Raw genomic sequence first — 22,898 nt, 5'->3', positions numbered from 1 at the left:
GTTGATTGGAAATAAAGGTAAACGTAATAGACCAGACGATTCGGTTTCCAATTTATTCACTGATTTACATCCTTATCCTGTCAGGCATGAGACACTCACCTTTGGAGTACCATAGGGATCGAGGATCCCATTAGCCATTTTCAGTTAGCAAGCCTGAATTGCTATGTTCAATGAGAGTCAAGTGCCAGCAATCTTTGCACAGCATATATCCTTTATGTTTTTCTGCACCCAACATCTATAGCTCTAACAGCACATGGGTGAAGAATGCCTGATCCATGTTCTGCTTCAACAAGGCAGGAATGATGTTCCTGAAATTTGCAGCCATGCTTTTGTGGTGAAGGTACACACACAATTTATATTCCGCAGCTAAGGAGTATTCTTGGATTCCTTGCTGATTCTGAGCTCTCACATAAAAACATCTGCTAATAACATTTTTTATAATCTCCATTTGGCGAGGTAACTCTAGCCCATCCTGGCAGACAATGACCAATTATTCATGTCTTCCTCACCTCCTGGCTGGGCTGGGAAATGTAATACGTTTTGGGCACAAAGCCTTTAGCACTTATAAAATTCCAAGTACACCAGAACTCTGCAGTGCATCCCATCAACAACACATGCTGGTGTGAACACATAAAAACCTTTCTAATGGTCTCTATTTGAGTTTCATGCAGGATCAAGGCTTTTGTCTTTGTTTTCAAAGAACTTTGTGGCTTGGACCCAGAATATTTAAAAGATTGCCTATGTTTCTGGGACGGAAACCACAATTAATGCAATGAAATGAATCTTTCTGCAGTAACAGGACAGCTCATCTGGACAGAAGAGACCAAACTTTCTCAGAGGCCAACTAATCTCAGAGGTGAGATTCTTGAGTGAATTCCCCCAGGAACCACAGATCATCACAAGCCTTCACCAGCTTCTACTCCCACTGTAAAGCACATTCTTTTGGTTTTGTCTCTTATGGTATAAATACACAGCAACAATAAAAATAAAACAGGACACTTGTTCCACTAGGGAGAGAAAGAGAACACCACCTGACAGATGTTGTGTCATTTGGAAGGCACTCAGATACATGGATGACACTGAGATATAAGAACTTCACATAAAAAGTAGAATAGACCTGTGACGTAAATTTACATGAATTCACATTGCAACAGGCATCCGTCCCCTGGAAACTCATGTGAGGTTGCCAGACTGAGCTCACACAAATCACAGAACAGCTGTAAATCCTAACTGCATCTAGTCAAGAAACAAGGAGTTCCATCAACAGCGTTATTTAGGGTAGATTCTCTGCTGTTACAAAGGTATGCTCTGAAGCATTGGTCTCTGTCCCAGTCAAGATACTCACAGCACCTCTGACTTCTGCCCAGCTCTGTGAAATCTGTTGGGACTTAAGTGTCTCTCAGACTTCTAGCTCTCTCTCAAATTTGGCTGAAAGTGGTCACTTCTGGTTCTAAATACCCAAAGGAGGCAAGACATGCAAACTCTGCATAAGAAATTATGCCAAAACTTCTACACAGAAAAATGACAATGTCCCACAAAGCCAGCTTTATTAGAATAGGAAAACAATACAGAAAAATAAAGGGTTCCAGTAAACACACGATCAAATAAGCTAACATTTCACTGGAAGATAAAACCTTGTGATAGCAAACCCACTGAACACACATTTACCAAGCAAACCACCAACAGGTAAACACTTATATGTAAACTGTGGTTTTGGTAATTACAGAAACAACCATCAAGGACTAGCACTGCAGCATGATTGTCATTATAAATAATACATCAACAATTTTTTAGAGAAAATGTAACTGTTCTGTCTCTCAAAACATGTCTCAAGTTATAAAAACAGTACAAATCTTTCCCTAATATCAAAAACACAGTGTTAGATCCACATAGGTAAAAAACCTAAACTGTTTAAGAATGCTATTAAAATAACTCTATTAAAAACTTACCTATATTAAAAATATTTTCTTTAAAGGCTGTTCTAGCCAGAAGTTAAATCTTTATAAACATAGTGCTTACAATACACAAATGTAGAGGTTTTCAGACATAACTACTGGTATATTAGAGGCTGGCTGAGTTAAGAACCTTATCGTTAACACTGCCATCCAGTCAGGCAGATTTGTGGTATTTCTGAGCAATGCCATAGGGAACATGTGCAGCTATGGTGCCTAATTTCTGTGCTCCTTCGATGTGAAACATCTGGTCGTCGAAGAAAATGTGAGGGCGGATTTTCACCAGAATCGGTCCTTTAGGAGCTCCTGCTAGGAAAAGTGCCTCATCAATCTCCAGACCCCAGCTACGAAGAGTTTTCAGCACTCTGGCTCCAGAGCTCGCTGCACTTCTGGCTGTGACCAGGAAGGTCCTTATAGGACAATTTAATCGTTCATTTTTTGCATAGAACTTCTTCTGGAGTTTCCCTAGGTCTTCCAGAAAGCCTTTCAAAGGACCCTGAGTATGAAATACCAAAAGCATATTTAGTACTTGTCCACAACTCCCAAAAGAATTCTTTTGCTTTATTCCTCATGGCCAGTTACATACAGGATTCCTTCCCTAATTCTATGCTACCCAGCAAATTCTCTATGTAATGTGTCCAAATGGGTCTGCGCCCTCACTAGGAATTCACAAACTGGAAAAAAGTCAAAACCATCCTACATGGTATGATCAGTAGGAAACTGATTCTCACTAGAGCTTACAAGATCTCTTATGAAGTTAAAACTATAGTCTTTAACTTTAATAAGGTGTTCTTTAAAAACACTTAACACTTTTTACTATGATCCATGAGGTGCAATTTTTTATTCTGTGCAAAAAACAGTAAGAGACTTAATTACATAGACATCACTGAACTCTTTCCAGATTAATAACAATATTAACACTCCAATTAAAAGAAGTAAATGATAGTTTGGGTCAAATTGTAACATATTGCACTGTTCAATTCGGTCATAAATCAAGCTTTTATTCTGAATTTATATCATTTTTAACAACAGCAGAACTGGCCTTTCAGTTTAAGCTAATGTTAAAATATTTGTGTCTTTTAGACAAATGGCATAGTTCTGCTTGGGAATAAACACAGATACTACTCTGTTTCAAGAACTAGAATATCCCAGTGTTTGAAATGAACACTATCTACACAATCTGATAAAAAAAAAAATCACGGAAATCAGTTGTAGCGTTTCCATTTTCTAATGATACAATTAAAATAGAACTGTAAGCCACTGTCTTATATATGCAGTTCTCTCAGTGAAGTGGGAGATCTGGTGAAAGGACTGCAGTGGTGGGCTTTTTTATGTCAAATGTGCATTTTAAAGATTATCCTTGGAAAAGGAAATAAATAGGGCAATCAGCTTCCACAAAGAATACATACACACTGGGGAAACTGAAGAAATACAGCAGCGATGAAAATTAACAAAGGTTTTGAAAACTCACTGATTCAAGAAGTACAAACCTGTGCAAGAGGCTTATTTTCATTCAGCTGTTCATGTTCAAAAAATTTATCTAATCCTTGCTCTTTGACAATCTGTTCTGATTCATCGGAAAAGAGAACCGCATCCCCATCAAATGCCACCCTCAACTGTGTATCTGAATAAGAAACATCTTTGCTAGCAGTGAACATCGTAGCTGATGCGATGCCTGAAAATGGATCAGAGAACCTCAGTTAGCATGTCCTGCAAAGTCGTTCATTAAACTGTCAGCAGTTCGGTTCCAGCAACTTATTTGTGGTGACCTTTGTACATGGTGAGCAGAAACGACCACTAAAGCTAATTAGTAATGGCTGTTCTTTAACACAAATGCATGGAAGCTGTCCCACTGACATAACTTCTTAGCCATGCTTCCTTCCACTTCCATATAGGAATATACAAAACCAGTCCCCAAGGTGTGCTGCAAATGAGACAAAGCAGGAAATTCCAAGGAGAACATTGAGTCAAACTATTTGTTATTTTTAAACTCATTACAAAACACAGAAGTTCATATCAAAGATATGACAGTTTGAATAGAGACAAGTAGTTGCGTATGGGAATTCATTTCTTGTAGCATGGGAGAAGACAGAAAGATGCGACAAAGGTAGAGGTTGATTAAATTGTCATTGTCAGGCTGAAGAGTCAGAGAGGAAAAATACAGACAAATAACCTGATTTTATTTGATTAAGTAAAAATAAGCGATGTTTGCACCATACAAAGTTGTGACTTTCTGCATTTGATGAAGCAGCACTTCTTTCTGTGAAAGACACGCAACACATTATTTTTTTAACAAGCTCAGCCAAGAGGTAACAAAATAAAGTCAACTCAAACCTGCTTCTATAGCTTCTTGCACTTTTTCAGAGTCCGCTGAGAGGTACAAGTTGGTAAGATATGCAGTCAGGTAACCAATAGGGCTTTTTCCTCCCGTCATACAGAAACGTTCGATTGTTAAGCCTAAAGTAAGAACAGCAGAACAAGGTGTTACTCTGCCTTGACACTACAAACCTGTAAAAGGAACCCATAAAAAGGTACACTAGCCTACAACTGATAGTAAACTTAGAAAAATACGTTCACTGTAATTCCAGCAAGTTAGTCAACTTAAGCGGACTATAATGTGTGATAAGTCCTTCCTCCTTGCGAATTTAACACAAAATCCTTCTAAGACAGCAGAATAACTGCCGTGAATGTGTATGTATAGGGGGCATAAACACCAAACAATGAAAAGTTTAAGGACTTTTTTTCAGAAATTAAAATTCACACCTGACAAGTTAAATCTAGAGCTTTGGACCAAATTCTGCTTAACACTCTCTCATGTATGCTGACACCCAAAAATAAACATCGTCCTCTAAGGAATGGGTATCAGTATTGAAGAAGCTGCTTTTACCAAGGTCAGAACACAAATAATGAAATTAATTAATTTTATTATGTAACAGCAGGCAGTTCTATTTTACTCACCATAGTGATTGATGCTGTTTATGAGCCTCACTCCCACCTGGGCATGGTTATTAGTCATCAGAACAATATCAAATCGTTCTTCATCATCAGGGTACAGCTCAAGAAGCCGGGCATTGACATGCTCCAGTGCCTGCAGGTGAAAAATGTGGAATTCAATGGACAAGCGAAATGTGCCTCAGTTCTTAATCACAGTGGGTTTAGTGACAGGACTGTCTTGAAGGCGAATGTGAAATACCTGACAGTTTAACTTGCTGAACTTGTTTTATTCCTTTCTGCTCTGCTGCTCCCAGACTGGGTTCATTTGAAAGGAAGCAAGCAAGTTTCTTTCGCTGAGTTACAGAATTTAACGTTATTGTGGAAATTCTTTTTCTTTGGACACCATGATCGTCCAGAATAAATCAATGCATTGTGGAAAATTATCATAATCCCTCCCTCTTTTTTTTTCTTGTCCGCTTGAAACTTGGGTTTGGACTTTCTTGTCCACTGGAAAATTGTTCTTGTGAAATTAAGGAGAAGGTGTAAAGGAATTCATACGTGCAACTACTTGTTTTGCATGCACAGATGTGAATTTGGGCCACATACTTATGCAAAGAGTTACTGACACAGTTCAGGTGGTCAGGTGTCAAGGACCGTCCTTAAGTAATGAGTACAAAATCACATCCTGTTAAACATGATTACCTTGGCGGTTTCTAACTGCAGCAGTGGATCAGATTTTGATTCATTTGAGATCTCTTCAAATGGCCCAACATGTTATATCCACATTTTGGCATTTTTATTTCCTTGACCTTTCACCTGCTCGTCTCTCTCTGCATCCATCTGTTCTCTTATTTTATTTAGAAACTTACCACTTTGAAGTAAGACTTGCTTTTTGCTCTTTATACGCAGACTTTGCTGTTTATACACAGACCTCTGCTTTGGGATCTTGCTCCTTGAATGGAATTCCTTGGCATTAAGGCAATAAAGTCAACAATGAATCATCAAATGAATGCAAGATGGGTTGATTTTCATTAAGATGCTTTAAAAAGTAAGGCCAGTTGTTAAGAATTAAAATACAGATTTCATAATTAAATTCTGGGAATCTCACTTTAAAAAGCATGGCTACGTCATGTGGGCCTATGCTTAGGAAAACTTTAAGTGAGAGCCTGGTTATAAGATCTAGGGAAAAAATCTTAGTATTTGGTCATAACCCCTTTGTACCTTTTTTCTCTTTGTACTCTCTGCTATTACTCTAGTGCACTAGCAATTTCTTAAAGTACTAGAGAATAAGGGGGAGTGGAGGAGGGGATGCCATTTTTTTGTCCAGTGTCTGTACATTTTGCAGCCCACAGAGATCCTGGCCTGTGATTAAGATTCTTAAGTGCTACAAGCATGAGATATAACACATGTAGGTTAGTGTCTTAAAGATTTCAATTAAGAAATCCAAACAAAAATATATTATTTCTTTTTGCCACCTTTGTCTCCACGTAGAAAGTATCACCCAACAAACCTGCCGTTCTCTTAGCCTAATGATTCTTGTGACTAAGCAATTTATGACTCTCTTAAAAACATATAAAGAATTCAAAATCAAATAGCATACTGGAAGACGTCAAGGTGCATTTAGATGGCCATAGCTAACAGCTCTGATTTTCAAACTGTGAAGAGTTAAACAGTCAAATCTTCCTTATATTCAAAGTGAATTTGGCACTGAAACTCTTAACAAATCCCTTGAAAACTGACTGTGCTAGCAGGGCTATTATCTCCAGCTGCTACAGATAGGAAAAGATGCAGTAAATTCGCTAGTCAGTGTAAGCCTCACTGGTGTACAAAGTGAATTATTTTATGACAATGCTTTTATATTAAAAACACCTCTACTATGCTTGCGGTATCAACACTACTAACAGCTATCTGTGATATCTAGAACAGCATGGGTATTACTTACGGTAATTTACATAAGTAATTTTTCCACTCTCTATTTCCAAAGTGATCAGCAATGTTGAAAATGTTTTAACTTTCTCAGACTAAAACTGAAGCAATGAAAAACTACTTTTAAAACCTGAAAGAAGTGTTCTGCTACAACTATGATGTCAGCAAGTATGACTGCTAATTATGATTTAATAAGTTTTCTAAAATTGCTGTGGTAGAGCTTATCAAACAATTCTCCATGGACATAAAATGAACTCTGTAGACGGCATTTTTTCAAGTCAGTCTCACTAAACCCTGTGTTCCTCAAACCCATACTTTTTTTTTTTTTTTTCCATTTTTTTGTAATTTCACTTGCTTTCCATGCTGGAGGCTGTTTACCTTTTCCATTTCTCTTATCTTGTGCAATGAAAGTAAAATATTCCATTTCACCTCTGCTTAAACCCTGACTCCCAGCTAGAGGGTCTGTTTCTCTTGCTGGTCCTCAAGAACAACTTCCAGGATGACAACGAAAGCAAGGAAAAGTTAAAGCTTAGCAAAAAAAGAAAAAAGAAAAGGTTAATTTGCGATAGGACAAGGGGCAATGGTTTTAAAATGAAAGAGGGTGGATTTAGACTAGATCTAAGGAAGAAATTTTTCACCATGAGGGTCGTGAAACCCTGGCACAGGTTGCCCAGAGAGGTGGTCGATGCCCCATCCCTGGAACCATTCCAGGTCAGGTTGGACGGGGCTCTGAGCAACCTGATCTAGTTGAAGATGTCCCTGCTCACTGCAGGGGGGTTGGACTAGATGGCCTTTAAAGGTCCCTTCCAACCCAAATTGTTCTACGATTCTATGAATCAATGCTGTCTTGAATCATAGTAGTCCTATAATAAGTGAGGCATAAAAATGGAATGAGGAACTTAAGATGTTTGGGGTTTTTATTTGGGGGCCTATCGTAACTGAAAACGGTCTTAAAAGGAAAGGCGCTTCGAGCGCCCCGTGTCCCCGAGAAAATGCAGGTTGCTCCTTGCCCACGCCTCAGGCGTGACGCAGAGCGCCGGGGGATACAGACCGTGACGCAGAGGGTGAAAGCCCGGTCCCGGTGACGCGGGCAGTACGTGACCTCCCGCGGGCGCCCAGCGCTGGAGCCGGCGGAGGGGAGGGCAGGGGTGGCCGCAAGGCCGCGGCGAGGTGCGGGGGTGACGCCGGGCTGGCCGGCGCGGCCAGCTGCCTGCCGGGGGAAGGGGGCCCCGTACGCTCCCCGGGGCAGGATTCTCTCCGCCCAAGGCGGCTGCGGGCTCCTCCTCTTCCCGAAATTGGGCCTTGCAGCATCCTCCGCGCTCCGCCGCACCCCGCCCTGGCCCGGCCCGGGTACCTTAACGAAGTAGAACGCCGGTCCGGGTTTGAGGGTGACGTTCTCGTTGTCCTGCTGGTACTCCACGTACTTCTCCACCCCTTGTTCTTCGTAGATCCGCCGCTCCTCCACCAGGTCGAAGAGGGCTCGGGAGGAGACGGCCACCGTGATGGCGTGCTGGGGCTTGGGCTGCGGAGCGAGCGGAGGGTAGCGCCAGCGGCAGCTCCCAGCCCCCAGCTCCCGACCTCCCCAGCCCGCCCGCCCGCACTCACCGGCCGGGGTCTCTTGGACACCAGGTTGTCGTAGAAAGCCTTGGCCGCCGCCCAGTCCTGCTCGGCCTCCTGCAGCCGGACCTCCGCGACGTCGCCGGGCTGGGGCGCCTCCGGGCCGGAGCCGCTCATGCTGCCCGGCGCGGCGGGGGCCGGGGTTGCGGTGCAGGCAGGCGGCCGCAGCCGGCGCGGACGACCGGGAAGCGATGGCGGCGGCCGCCCCGCTTCGCTCCGCTCGGGCGGGGGGAAGTCGCCTGGGCGCTGGCTTTCCCTTTCGCCCTGCCGCGCCCGGCCCGGCCCTCCCCCGGCCCGGCCGCGCCCGAGGCGGCGCCTCCGAGGGGCGTTGGCCGCCTCCCATCCCGCAGCACCGGCCGCGTGGGGCAGCGGGGCCGCGGCCTCCCCGCGTCTCGCAGCCCAAGGGTAGCAGCACTGCTCCTCTTCGCGCCGCGCGTGGGGTGAGCAGGAGCCGGGGCTGCCGCCCTTCCCCGCTCCCTGTTAAGGGACCGCGGGGCGCAGACCTGCAGCGGCCCCTTCGCAGCACCCGCTGCTGCTCTGAGCAGCGGTGCACACAGCTGCTTAATGACAGGCAGCCTCCAGCGCTGCTTTTACCTACAGCGCTAGAGATTTATCGTTTAGGTGCAGTGGCTTAATGCATTTCACATCAACTGCAACAAATTTCCAGGAGATTTCTTATGTAATATAGCGATAATATTTCTAGCATGAAAATGGGGTGGGGTGTCAGTGACCTGGGGTCCTTTCTTCCACACAGCAACGCTGAAAGTACCCTTTAGAAACAGTCGTTGGACGCTAGTGTTGAGGGCGTATGCTGCATGCGCAATAAACTGTTATTTTGGCACCAGGTTTGGGTGCTCCTAAAACCCAGAATCCCACACAGGGCTGTGGACTACTTATCTAATGCACACCTCTCTGAAACGCTCCCCGCTGCCTCCGCGGACTTGCTTATCTGAACCACAGCAGAGTTCCCCCAGATGATGAGCTGGAGGAGCGAATGGGAAGTGAGGAAGGAAGCGGCTTTCCCCCTGAGCTAGGATGGGGGCTGCGCAGAGGACCCGCAGCCTTCGCAGTCGTTGGCAGCCAGCGACTCGGTGGTATCCGTACGTCACAGCACATGTAAGCGCCACCCAACGGACTTAACATTTTGAAGGGAGATTCTAAACATTGCTTCTAGCCCTGTTCACTGCGTGATCTTTATCAAATTGTCATCTTTCTGCCTCCATCCAGTCTTCAAAAAGGAGCATAATTATTTTTGCTACTTTTGCCTGTTTTCTTTTTGTTTGTTTGTTTGTTTGTTTGGGGTTTTTTTTGTTTTTTTTCCTGTGGCTTCCCAGTGAAAGGAGGCTTATGCGATTATACCATCTGTCCATCATTCCCCAGTGATATCCAGCTACAAATGAATTTGACAGAAGGATAAAGATCTCAAAGAGATTTAAATTCTTAAAACGTTTAATGAGGATCAACAGCAACATGCAATTTGTTGCCCTACTGGGGGAAGGACTGTAGTGCAAATGCAGCATATATATCTGCTTGTTCTTCTGCTACGTAATAGCAAAGGAATACTCCCTGGCTGATCTGCCATCTCCCAAATCTGCCACATTGCCCATTGCCCAGCTAACCAGGGAGGGATCTGGAAGCAGGGAAGTGGTGGAGACTGAGAGGTTAGTGTAAATGGGAAATGAGAGTTGACCATACTGGGAAAGGGGAACTGGAAACATTAGGTAAACTGAGAGTAGTGTATTAGGAAGACAGATAAGAAGAGAGGAGTTAGGATCATTGTAGGTGGCTACTGTTATGGGAAGATGTAAAAGGCATAATATAAATCTGAAAAAGAAATATTTTAGCAGCTCTGGGCTCTGCTGCTGATAGATGTGCTTGTTTTCCTTGAATTTTGATCCTGAATATTTCACTCTAGTGTCGCTACTCAGAGCTGTAGCATGAAAACACCTGCTCTGCTTGCAGCAGTCAGGTCAGGAACATCCCTGCTTTCCACCCCTCTTCTCCATGAGTGGCTGCAAGCCAGCTGCAAGCTCACCAGGCTGAGCAGACAGGATTGGGAGAAGCTGGAAAAAGGGTTCAAGCCACAGAACAACTGCTCCTGGTCCCAGTCACCACCCCTGTCCTGCTCAGAGACTTCAGCATCTGTCTAAGAAAGTGAACTCTAAGGAGAGGCTATCCGTGCATCTATTTCTTGGTTAAATACTGCAGGTGGGTCCATTGCCCTTGGAGAAGAGGGGAAAAGACCAGGAGGAATCAGGAACCAGTTCTCTGGTGATTACAAAGCTGAACTGTCAGCTCTCCATCTGCATGAACCACTGGCAATGCCTTTCCCAGAGCTGTGCCCAGGCTGAACGCTTGTCGTGCTGTGTTCCCCCCCACCCTGCATGTACTCAGGAGCAAAACCAGAGCTCCTCAGGCATGTCCTTTTGTTTTATTTTTCTTCCCTTCCTTCCCCGTCTGCCCAGGAAAAGAGTTACCACTCAAGCGATGAAGACTCCTTTTAACTTTTGTAAGACACTTGAAAACTTAAAATATGGTAGCTTGGTACTGGGCGCGAGCAGTGCTGTTGACGTGCTACTGCTGAAAGCAATGCTATGCTAACATAAATATTTTGCTCTCCAGACCCACATGGTATCTCTACATAGCACTCAGCTGTGTGAACATATGCACTGAGCTGAGATGTCTCTGTTCTGTGCTCGGTTGCTTGCTGCTGACATACCCTCCATTTCCTCTTTTGCTGGAGATTGTGAACTGAGGGCCTAACATGAAAGCCTTCCAGCTTCAGCACCTTATAAATATATAAATCTTGACTTTCCAAATGCAGAGTGTAGCAGCCTTATCTACATCTTAAAAATGTAGTAATGCCCATGGGGTTCCAGGAAAGAGCTATGTCTTGCTTTTACTAAATCTCCTGGGGAGTTTGAGAAGTAGGAATGGATCCAAAATTGAATGACTTTGTGGTTTCCGAGCTAAGCTAGAAAGGAAAGGAACTTTCTGCTATCGCCCATTAATTTGTAGGGCATTTGCATTTAAACAAACAAAAAAGTATGTGTGTTTCTATCTTTGTATGTGCTTTTTTTTTATAGTAAGTGTGCAGCAAGTCATGCACATACTTTGAAGTCTGTTATAAGTAGTAGAATGAAAAGAAAGTTCCCCTGCCAGAGCTGCCAATATTTTTCCTATGTTAAGAACAACCTCTAAGTAAGATTGATATGTTCTTGTTCAAGAAGAAGCTGAAAGTTCATTTCTAATGAAAAAAAAGTTGTGTTTTTTTCTTATTTTGATACCTGCTTCTATCTGTAAAGATGTGAAATATTTCCAAACTTTTAAAAAACTGAGATCAGAAGTAAGGAGAAGACTCTCAATGGAAGGACTTTTTCTCCCTTTAGATCCTAATATGTATTGTGCATGATTATATACAAACATGTCGATTCCAGGGCCTAACTCTCCCAGAGTCATGTCAGGGTCACCTCAGACTGAGATTGCAGTGATTCTTTAAAAACCTACAAATCCTCAATGTGGATCTCAGGTGGTCTGGATTCCTTTGGTTGCCTGCCTCCTGTTGATGAAACTTTGTCTAACACTGTCAGAAATGACAAGCAAGCAGTTGGTTTGTGCCAAAGATGTGCATAATGAAGCTGTGTCATGCCTTGAAGGCATAGATGGATGGAAAGTTGGACACTCACAGCCCAGAAGGCCAACCATAGCCTGGGCAGAATCCAAAGCAGCGTGTCCAGCAGGTCGAGGGAGCTGATTCTGCCCCTCTACTCCACTCTGGTGAGACCCCACTTGCAGTGCTGCATCCAGCCCTGGAGCCCCCAGCACAGGAAAGACATGGACCTGTTGGAGCTGGTCCAGAGTAGGGCCACAACAATGATCTGAGGGATGGAACAGCTCTGCTGTGAGGACAAGCTGAGAGAGTTGGGATTGTTCATCCTGGAGGAGAGAAGGCTCTGGGCAGACCTTACTGCAGTCTTTCAGTTCTTAAAGGGGATTTATAAGAAAGATGGGGACAGACTTTTTAACAGGGCCTGTTGCGATAGGACAAGGGGTAATGGTTTTAAACTAGAAGAGGGTAAATTTAGTCTAGACATAAGGAAGAAATTCTTTACAATGAGGATGGTGAAACACTGGAAGAGATTGGCCAGAGAGGTGGTAGATTCCCGCATACCTGGAAACATCCCACATCAGTTTGGACGGGGCTCCGAGCAACCTGACCTAGTTGAAGATGTCCCTGCTCACTGCAGGTGTATTGGACTAGATGACCTTTAAATATCTCTTCCAACCCAAACTATTCTATGATTCTGTGTATTTACGCTGAATAAATGTTCCCATTGCATCAAAGTATTTACTATCTTTTTTCTTCTCATGATGCTTTCTAGTTCATCTGACAGTCATTCAGGTTGTTTTGGTCCCTCACAAGACAAGAATACAGTCTTGTTGAAAGTTGGTGGTTCGAAAAGGCTCAACAAAAGGCACATATGCTATCACAAAATAATTATAATGGTGTTTTTTGTGTTAGAAAAGAATCAGTAATAAAGTCATAACTTCTGTATTAAAAAAAAAAGAAAACCAACAACAGTTACAACAGCAATAATAATAGGTTTAGCTGGTCAGGATTTGACTTTGCAGTACTGGAATTACTCTGTAGGCACTTACAGAGCAGGCGTAAAGGCAACACAGAAAAAAAAAAATGATGCACTGCAGGAAGTTTTGTCCCTGTTCCAAGATTAAACAGAAGAATATTTGCATTACAAAACAACCACACATAAGATAGAAGGTGGATAGATTATACATGCAAACCCTACCGGGTTCCTAGCTCCTACTGAATAAAAAGTACAATATCATGAAAAATTTTAAATTCAGCTCTGTATAATAGAGACAGTTGTTTAAGTATTTTTCATTATGCACCAATTATCCCTTTAATAATAGAAAAAAATGGAGGCTCCAGTCACGCAAACAGCTCCACAGAGGGACATGTCTGTGCAAGACCGAGACCTAAATGTTGAAACCCTATTGATTCATTTTACCATAACAAAAGAAGTTAAACTATTCTAAGATTCACTCTGGTAATTACATGTTCTATTCTGCATTAAATGCCCATGATTTAGCTATTAGGTTGTGCTAGCTTCCATAGGGGTTCAAGTTAAGTATTAAATTATGTTAAAATCTTTAATGAGAAAATAATATTGAAAAAGATTCTTAGGTCATATTTTTGTGTACTTGTACAAAAATACCATAGATGTATCACTTAATCCCTGTTGCACTGTGCTAATTATGGTTTAAAAAAATGAGAGAACAAGCAAGACTGTTAGATGTGTTTCTCCCTGCCTCCCCTCCCTGAGGCGTGTATAGAAAACCCGCTCAAGCAAAGTGTGGTTTCCCACCCGTTTCCTGAATGGAAGAAGGTGTCACACAATGTGTGCACTCGAGTGACACTGATGGGGGCTACCGCACGGCCCCTGGTGCGACGACTGCAGGGTCCCACGGGCTTTGGGCCGCAGGAGCAATGGCAAAGCAGAACCATTAGAGCAAAAAAGTCCACTGATTGTGTAATGGCACTGACTGTCTTTCACACGTATATTGGGAAAAACAGATCCACTGTTTTCCTGAAACGGGACATCTGCCTTTCCTCTTTATATACGTAGCAAGCCTCATTCTAGCCTTACTCCATGGTGTAACTCACAAATAATGGGACATACACAGCAGACTGGGAAACAGGATTTTTGTTTACATAGTCAGCCCTCCTGCTACTGTCCTTGAAGACAAAGCCTTTTTGTTTGTTTCTTATGAGTATGTGGAAAAAAACCCAAAATGTTTTCTAAACACTCCTAGGCAATGAAGGGTAGGGATATAGTCAGAAAATCACGGAATCACAGAATCACAGAATCACTAGGTTGGAAAGGACCTTCAAGATCATCAAGTCCAACCATTAATCCAGCGTCACCATGTCCCCTAAACCATGTCCTGAAGCACCACATCCACACGTTTTTTGAACACTTCCAGAGATGGCGACTCCACCACCTCCCTGGGCAGCCTGTTCCAATGCCTGACCAATGTACCAATGTACAAATTGCTCCAAGCAAGGGGTGTGGAACGGTGTGATTATACCTATTAATAAGGGAGACAAGCTTTAGTTGCAGCGAGAGTGCTTTTGACTGCGCAGAGTTACCACCTGGTTCCAAGAAGAGGATTGTAAGTGATTAGTGCAGCGCTCCTGAGGGGGAAAGAGGGGCCAGAAGTGTAAATACAAGAGGAGATTTAGGGTTTCTCTAAGCTATGGCTTCAAACCTGTCAGCAACCTGCATACGACGTCTCTGTTATTTAAGTTACGACGTGATTCTGTTTTGCAGGGAATGGATATCCCGTTTCTGGTTCAGGTCCCCTCCCTCCTTTTGGCAAGTTCAGCATTTGGGAGAAAACGAGTAAGGACTAAAAGTGATGATAATGTACTATTGTTTGTGTTATGCTAGTTTCCAAGGGCCTCAAAAAGTCTCGGGGAGCTGTTGTGTTTGATGCTGTAGGAACACACAGGCAGGCACTCCCTGTACGACATCCCTCCTCCCCTCTCGAGCCCTCTCAGTAGAAGGAAGATTATTTTTGCAGACCTCTCCAAGCCCAAGCATTAAGCGTGAGGCTCACACAGTTGCCCTTCCCCGCGTGCTTTCCCACAGCCGGGCTGCCGTCTCGTGTATTTGCTTCGGTCCCTCTCCTGCACTCGGCCCCCACACGGCCAAGAAAACTGGGCTGACCTGGTTGGTGTGACCACTAAGGGGAATGGCCTGGTGCAGGGGTCATGAGATGAGGTTGTGGGACTCAGCTGCAGCCAAAGGGGAGACCCACACTCAAAAGCTCCTTGTGCTATGGCTTCTCCTTTTGTTGTGTAACTTAAAATGTTCCTTGGACGTGTTCATCAACTCACAACACCGTACAGCGCTATGCATGCATCGGGGGTAGAAAATACTCCAGTGATCTGCTTCTGGTTCTCTTGAAAGCGACTTTCAAGTTGTACTATTAACATCAAAGCAATATTTACATTTATCTGTTTTCAATATTTTTCTTGAGGGCATGGAAAGGTAACAATACGAGCAGTAATGACAAGAGTAACAACAACAGTAATAACATAAAAGCAATGTTTCCAGTAGGAGGCTTTTACGATATATAGTTCCATAAGTGTCTACACCACAAAATCCAACCCTCATTTTATGTGGTGCTATAAAAACACAGAACAAAGAGATAAACTCAATGGGATTTCAGTAGGCCATGGATTACATAACTGGGTGATCTGAGTTATCAGCTTCTGCTCCTGACTTCGAACAAAACACATAAACTGTCCTGCTTTCATCCCATTTTCCTTCCTGTACAGAAACTCCCGGGCTGGATACACTCATTATGGTCTTCCTCTGTAGAGAAGAAGGTATGTGTAGAAGACAGTTCATTACACTGAAGGTTTTACTCACACCATGGATGGCTCTTCTGTTTCATTCGGAGAGCCTAAGCTGACTGTATTGCTGAGGCCAATGCCTTGGGGAAATCTGTGTGCAATGCTGGTGCAGTGGTGGGGAATTAATCCAGACCCCTGAACCCAAGACATTTAAACAAGATTAAGTTCAGTGTCTCCAAAGGTACTGCAAGCTTTTTAACCTGCCTGGCAAGCCCTGTGTAGGACTTAAAAGCTAGAAGCTACAGGCCTACCAAAAAGTGGAGAGTCTGTGAGAACTGCAGTCAAAGGTAACCCAAGGATCTTCCAAATAGCTATGTTGGGTGCTGCTGTGTCAATGTGGCAGCAGCAAAGAGCACAGCACAACTATAAATGTTTTTACAACCTAGGCTGGCCCAGTGCTGCTGTGCCTGTTCCTATCAGTATCGGATAATTCAGTTTTGTCCTCGTGGGCTGTAGTCACAACCTTGACGACCTCCTGCTGTGTGAGCATACCTCAACAAGTAGTTTCTGTTCTGAAACACGTATTCTGTGGTATTGTTGGGCTTGTATGTATATTACTGTGTGAAATTCAGTGGTCTGTGGCATGAGGGAGGTTGTACAAGTTGGTAGGAAGGGTTGTTCATGTGTTTAAACTCAGTGAATCACTGTGGGATGGGATTGAGTGAGGTGTTTGGAGAGACTCAGACTGAGAGACTGTGAACGTGCAGGGAGCAGGGCTCTGACAGGTCTCACTGGCCTGTTCAGATTTGCTGGTTCTCTGGTGGCAGTGCCTGTTTTAATTAAGTTGCATTGAGTGTTTTTGTGACCTGCAGCCATGTCCTTTTATACTGTCGTCTGCTTGCAGAGGCTGGAAAGATTATTGTAAATCAGGACTTAGATGATGCTGGGGTGCAACTGTTGAGTCAGAAGGCTGAGGTGGTCCTGAACTCACCTCCTAACAACATTACTGCAATACCGACTGCTGGGCACTGGTCACAAGATCAAGACTGAAAATCTGGTGCCTGGCTAAATTTTGATTTGGGAAACTAAACATTGCAATGTACTGTGTAGAAAGTAGAAAAAGCAGTGAAGAGTAAGAAAAGATTTTGCGAGTCTATTTCCTTGATTTCACAGTAATGTAAATATATACACCAATGTATGTATTAAAACCAATTAGATTTCTTTTGTTCTCTGTTGAAGTCAGAAAACAGTTATAGAAGCTTACTCAGACCTATTTTCCCTGCTTTCCAGACTGAAGCTAATGAATATGTCTGTCATACCAGAGCTTTTCATGATGTTACCCTTTGTCTCCATGGTGGGGTATCTTTACAAGCCTTTAATTTGGTGAGGTGTTTTTCCCACTGACTCCAGTTGTCCTTCTCTGCATCTGTTCCAATTCCAATAAGCCTTCCACAAACAAAAAACCCCAAAATTTCATTGAGTATACCGACGTCTTATCAGGACTTCTTCAAATTACTTTTACCAGAATACTGAACATGTTATTTGGATTGCTGCAGCTGGTTATGAACTACCCATTCTTCAAGGGTCTGAACAAACAGACTTAAGCCAAATGCTGTGCCTCAAAAATCTGTCAATAAGCAATTGAACAGGAATAAGAAATTTGGACTCCTCCTAAGCCTTGACTTGTGTGTCACTCAGTATTTACTCATTGTATTTTAGCCCTATTTGCTAATTATCATTGTTTCTTTATTAACAGCTTTTGTTAACCACTGAGGTGCTAGATTTCGTGGTCTTTTTCTTACACTCATGATCTTGTACCTTGTACCATTACATTCATCTCAGTTTTAATCTGCTAGTTTTCAAGGTCATTCAACCTTACTGAACAAATAAAAGCAAACCTGATAAAATTTTCTGACTTCTCAAAATCAGGAAAGATTTTAACTAACAACTAAGGTCATTAACAAAAATTAAGTAAAATCAGATTAATGAATGACTCAGGAGTAATTAGCAGCAACCAGTGAGTTTCCACATGTCCCATTTAGTAATTCCTTCCCCATCCTAAAATTCTTTTAATAACATCCATTTTTATATATAATATGAAATTTATTCAGTAATAATTTATAAAATATAATAATTTATAAAATATAGTGTCATATCACATAACCAGAATCAACTTTTCTACAGACCTTCAAGATTAGTTCTGAAGTACCTCCTCTGCATAAAAATCAGATATGAATGAAAAAAATGTTTATTTGTGCATGACCTGCCTTTGTTACATAATTGAATGAAATTTTTCTTTCTAATTTTGACTTAAAGCTTTGAATACTACTTAGTATCTTCAATTTATTTTCAGCTGACTCAATAGCTGTTTGATAAAAAGCTATCTATAGCTATCTCTGTAGATATTGCTTCTCTAATATCGTCACCATTTATACTAGTCAAGTAAAAATAACATTACTTCTTTTCCAGCCAAGAGGTGTGTGATGAAATCTGTTGGTTATCAAATTCAGAGCAATTAGTGCTTATCGTTACTGGTACCATTTGTTCTCCAGTCTGTATCCATTCATTCCTACCAAAATGACAGAGTTCCTGGTGACACTTTTATCTCTAATAATATCACAGATATTTGGATATGGTATTTCTCACTGTCTTCTCTAATCAGTGTTATAGTTTTCCTCCTTATGCATGACCTGCTTCCACATGATATCTTACAATTAAGGTCTATGGTAAAAATTCTGTCTTTCCTGCCGAAGTGAGATATTTTCATCAGAAGAATTTCACTCTTCCAGAAACCACGTTCTCTGTCCTGGAAGAGGCTTAAATGAGCCACAGCAGACCTCTGGTGACAAGGTTTGCATACAGCCACCCCAGAAGTTAAATCGTTAACTCTTAATAGACCATCTCAGAACTGGAAAACAGCACGGGAATAACTGGGTTTGTTTTTGGCTACAAATTCTTTTGAAAGGGAAGAGTTGCACTAGGCAAGCTAGGCAATAGATTTCCTCTGGTCCTGTAAGAATTGTCTAAATTAGAAACCATGTACATAAGTCATTAGGATCTCCAGTTCAGCTAAATTTCATCAAATTATTAATCCTCACCAGTCATGAAAGTCAAAAAAGTACCACAGAGAACAGGGAAAAAAAAAATTCCTGTATCTTCTTGCAGTTTCCCTCACCCTAATAGTTTCTGAGTAGTTCAAAAGCATTGGTCAAAAAGCTTGTGCCACTCTAGAATAGATTTTGCTTATTTTTTCTTCTGTGAGTTACAGCATGTTGGCAAGAGGTTTTCGGGCATCTGGGTGAGAACAGAATATGCTCAGTGCAGATTACATCTTCAGTGAGTTCTTGCTAACCTACGTGTATCTTTCCTGGGCATGTGTAAACAGATTTTCCGAAGTCTCAGAACTTGGCAGATTTATGTTGATTTTCAGAATTATGGCAAAAGTTACTTCAAAATATTAATGTAAGCCAAACTATATATTGTTCCCAAAATGCATTCTAGGAGGCAGATGAACAAATTTTGCTGAAATAACTTGTCTCAGTCCAGGTTGAATTTAGAATAATAAAAATAATTAAAAAATTGCAAAGAATTAAAGTTTGGCAAAGTGGAAAATATTAGTTAGCTTAAACTATAGTTACTAATACATATTCTGCCGACAATGTATTCACTCCAAAATGGGACAACTCTTTGCAGCTGAATAAAAAGCTGTGAAGTAACTGGTAGCCACATTCTTGGGTTTTATTTAGTGCCAAGAAAAAGATTCTGAAGAGCAGACCATGCACCGCATATGATTCTGATGAAATGGAAACAAAGGTAAGTAGTCAATTAAATTATAGTACAAAAACACAGGTAAAATGCACCTTTCAGAAGATTTGGACACCAGTTTCATAATGCGTCCCAATAAAGATAGGCGATATTGCAAAAATGTGTGAAAATAGCAACTGTAAAGTTTGCTATACTAACTATTCTGATATCTTAGAAAAAATAATAAGCTCTAACAGCACACGTTTCCCTATAAGCCACTCTGAGGCATTTTTTGTGAGATGGTGTTGTGGCAGGTTGCAACAGCAGAGTTGAAATCCTGTTGCCATTTTAAAACATTTCTTCCTATTTCAATCTATATAATTGCACTGAGGTGATCAAAATTCCTCATAACTTCAGCTAGTTTCAAACAAACAAACAAACAAATCTGTATCCCAAACAGTTTTTTTTCCAGTTTGTCCTAAAAGCCCTTTTTTTAAAACCAACCCACCAATGAACTTACCAACCAACCAACCAACCAAAAAAATCCTACAAACCAGGCCAGATGCACCTGGAATGACATAACGACAGGTTTGATTCCTGACAACCCAGCTGAAACCCTTGTTTCAGGGCAGCATCAAATGTTATTTTCCTCAGCCAGTAAGCTGCCCCATTCGGTTCATGATTCTGTTGAGTGTCTACGAATGAAGCTGTTTATTCAATTAGCACAGAACAGCAATGATTTGGTTGTGTAGGATCCTCTCCATCTTCCACGAAAATCACAGAGGTGCTCCAAGTCTCCATTCCTCCCTCTGCCGCTGGCAGGGGCACCCGGCTCAAAGCACCCATGTTGTCCTGGTAGAGTAGCACCTCGTCCCATGATGCCACCGAGAGGAGCCTGGCATCAGGACCTCTAGGACACCTGATGCCGGCTTTTGTAGCTGTTTGCAATGCAGTGGCTGCTCTCGGTTTTTGAGGGTGCATGCTGAGGGCCAGGTAGTGTGTATGTAATAAGGAAGAACACTAGAAAGTGTCTGGTGCTCCATCTCCTTTCCAGTACGGCCGTGTCCTTTTCATTAGGGATGAGACTGAAATTCCTCCTTGCTCTTGCCATTTGATTTTAGAGTCTTATTGCATGACTTTATGGAGAATGAATGAAAAAGCCATCTAAGACCTTTTAAAGTGTGTTTTTCTACACCCAACCACTGCTAAAATAATAATTGTATAATGTTTTTAGTTTCAAATTTCCTGCCAGTGACTTTCCTACTATTCTGGGACTGGCTTGGCCTTTTACTTTGTATTTATTTTGAAAGGTTGCAATATACTTAAGGAAAAGAAAAAAAAGCAAAAATATTTACGTTATAAAGGAATAAATGTGTAAAATATGATATATGTGATATAAATCATGAAGATGAGTTGAGTGATTATTGTTTCCTTAGAAAAAATGTGGACTTAGAAAATACAAATTATTAAGGAAGGAATACACGTCATGGCTTGCTCACATTCAGAAGAAAATAATGTACACATTGGATCACTAATGGAGAATTCTGTCTTTGAGTGTGTTTTTTTTCCCATTGGTTTTTAAATGTAGACGTATGAAATAGCTGGAATATAACTGTGAAAGGAAGGTAAACTGATGAAAGGAGTCCAAACACAGAGCTGGATGCAAGTCTGCAAGACCATGGTCATATTAAATTTATTGAGAAGTCTGCAAGACCATGGTCATATTAAATTTATTGAGAGAATGATCTTGCAGCTGGTGCTAATGGGAAGAGGGAGGAAAGTAAAGCCTTTCTAAACCTGTCCATTAAGAAATGCTCTTGTCGCACATAACACGCGGTACTTCTGCTTACATTGCCTGGGTGGTAAAGCCCAAGCTGAACAGTTCAGAGGTGCTTCATTTTCTGATGCTTACGTATTTCACTGCTGATGCCACAGGAATACTACTATTTACTAAAAAACTTAATTTGAATAGTCTACTCATGTGAGGATCAAGGCTTTTAGGCAGAATATTTCTGCATTCAGGTCTCTGGAGACTTTTGACTATGCATCTTCAGTAGTTAATAATTATCAGGATGAATATGGAGCAGGAGCAATATGGAACAATATTAATTTATTGTTAGTGATATCTCCGTCATTTAAGTGAAGGTAGCCTCAGACAATTTGACGTATCTCCCCTTTCCCAACATGTCCAGTATTTACTCCTGGAAAAAATTATGGAGATAGCAAGGTGGTTTTATATGACTTTTTGCTATATTTCTTCATAATCTCCTGGCAATGAAATATATCATCTAAGTTTTCCACTTCAACAGAAACATTTTTTCTAACAGGGTGTTTTACTCCTCCGTAACACCGAGATGATCAGAGTCCTGGCAGGGCAGTGGTCTGTCCAAGTGCCAGCAGAGAACCTCCAGCCTGATAGCAGACTCAAAACTTGTGGTCTAATGGATGATGGTGGTGCCAGCACGTGTCTTCCAGGAGATAGGAATGTCGATCTAACACTGCAGCAGGATTTCTTTTCCTTTGCCACAGCAGCAGTGGCATTGATTCCAGCTGCTGCTGCCCAGCTGAATGCCAAGACAGATAAACTGTGGGATGTTCTTAGCAGCTCCTCCATGAGGTAGTAAGATAAACAAGAGGAACATAAGGAGATATTAAAGAGTAGATGATAATCCATTTTCAGGAAACAACATTTCTCCAGTAAAAAAGGCTGAACTTTATCAAAGGGAAAACTTCTCCTGGAGGACTTGCCAAAGTAAATCTCTTTGATGCAAATGGTTTAAGCAAAGACATTCACCTTAATCTACTGTGCGGTGACCTGGTCTTCTGACACAGAGAATAATTATGGGTGTTTTCAGAATTGCTGTGGTCTGCAAATCCTCCAGACCTAAAATAAGTACTTATAGTGTTCCCACTTCACCACTCTGATCTTGAAGTCACCTACATTTCTCTTGAATTTAATAATGCCTAATGCCTTTAGACTTTGCTACTTGAAAGGACTTCACTGCCTTGTGGAGGACAGATCGAAAAAATGCAAATCCTCATTAACAAGTTTCTTTCAGGTTTACAGTTTTATTATTGTGCCTGTGCTAAAAGGGATGACATCTAATAAAATGAATGACCCACAAATAACTTGCCCAAATAGTAGTGCAAAATAGAGAGGAAAAGATGAGTGCTTAGCTGTTGAAATTAGTATTTTCACGCAGATTGATCTTTGTGCCAGTTCGCCAGTCCGGACATTTTCAGTTTAGTTTATTTGTGTTATAGTAGTAGTGACAATGCAGTTAAATATAGCCTCTGAAAACAGGATCTCTGCCTGTTTCATTTGTATTCTACTGTTCTTT

General features: G+C 41.8%; 1 protein-coding gene across 1 annotated transcript; it reads right to left on the bottom strand.

The window, feature by feature from the left end:
- Positions 1–2,109: 2,109 nt before the first annotated feature.
- LOC309403143 (cytosolic 5'-nucleotidase 1B-like) lies at positions 2,110–8,546 on the bottom strand (the record flags this gene model as incomplete). The annotated part of the gene is made up of 6 exons (XM_081997173.1): positions 2,110–2,448; positions 3,443–3,627; positions 4,287–4,409; positions 4,911–5,040; positions 8,167–8,334; positions 8,418–8,546. The coding sequence occupies 6 exons, from the start codon at positions 8,544–8,546 to the stop codon at positions 2,110–2,112; spliced, it is 1,074 nt and encodes a 357-aa protein (XP_081853299.1).
- Between the last annotated feature and the right edge of the window lie 14,352 nt (positions 8,547–22,898).

Source organism: Phaethon aethereus (assembly GCF_964289735.1).
Source record: "Phaethon aethereus genome assembly, chromosome: 3".
Classification (NCBI taxonomy): Eukaryota; Metazoa; Chordata; class Aves; order Phaethontiformes; family Phaethontidae; genus Phaethon; species Phaethon aethereus.
Note: the sequence above shows the minus strand (reverse complement) of the source record. Positions and strands in the feature narration are given on the sequence as shown.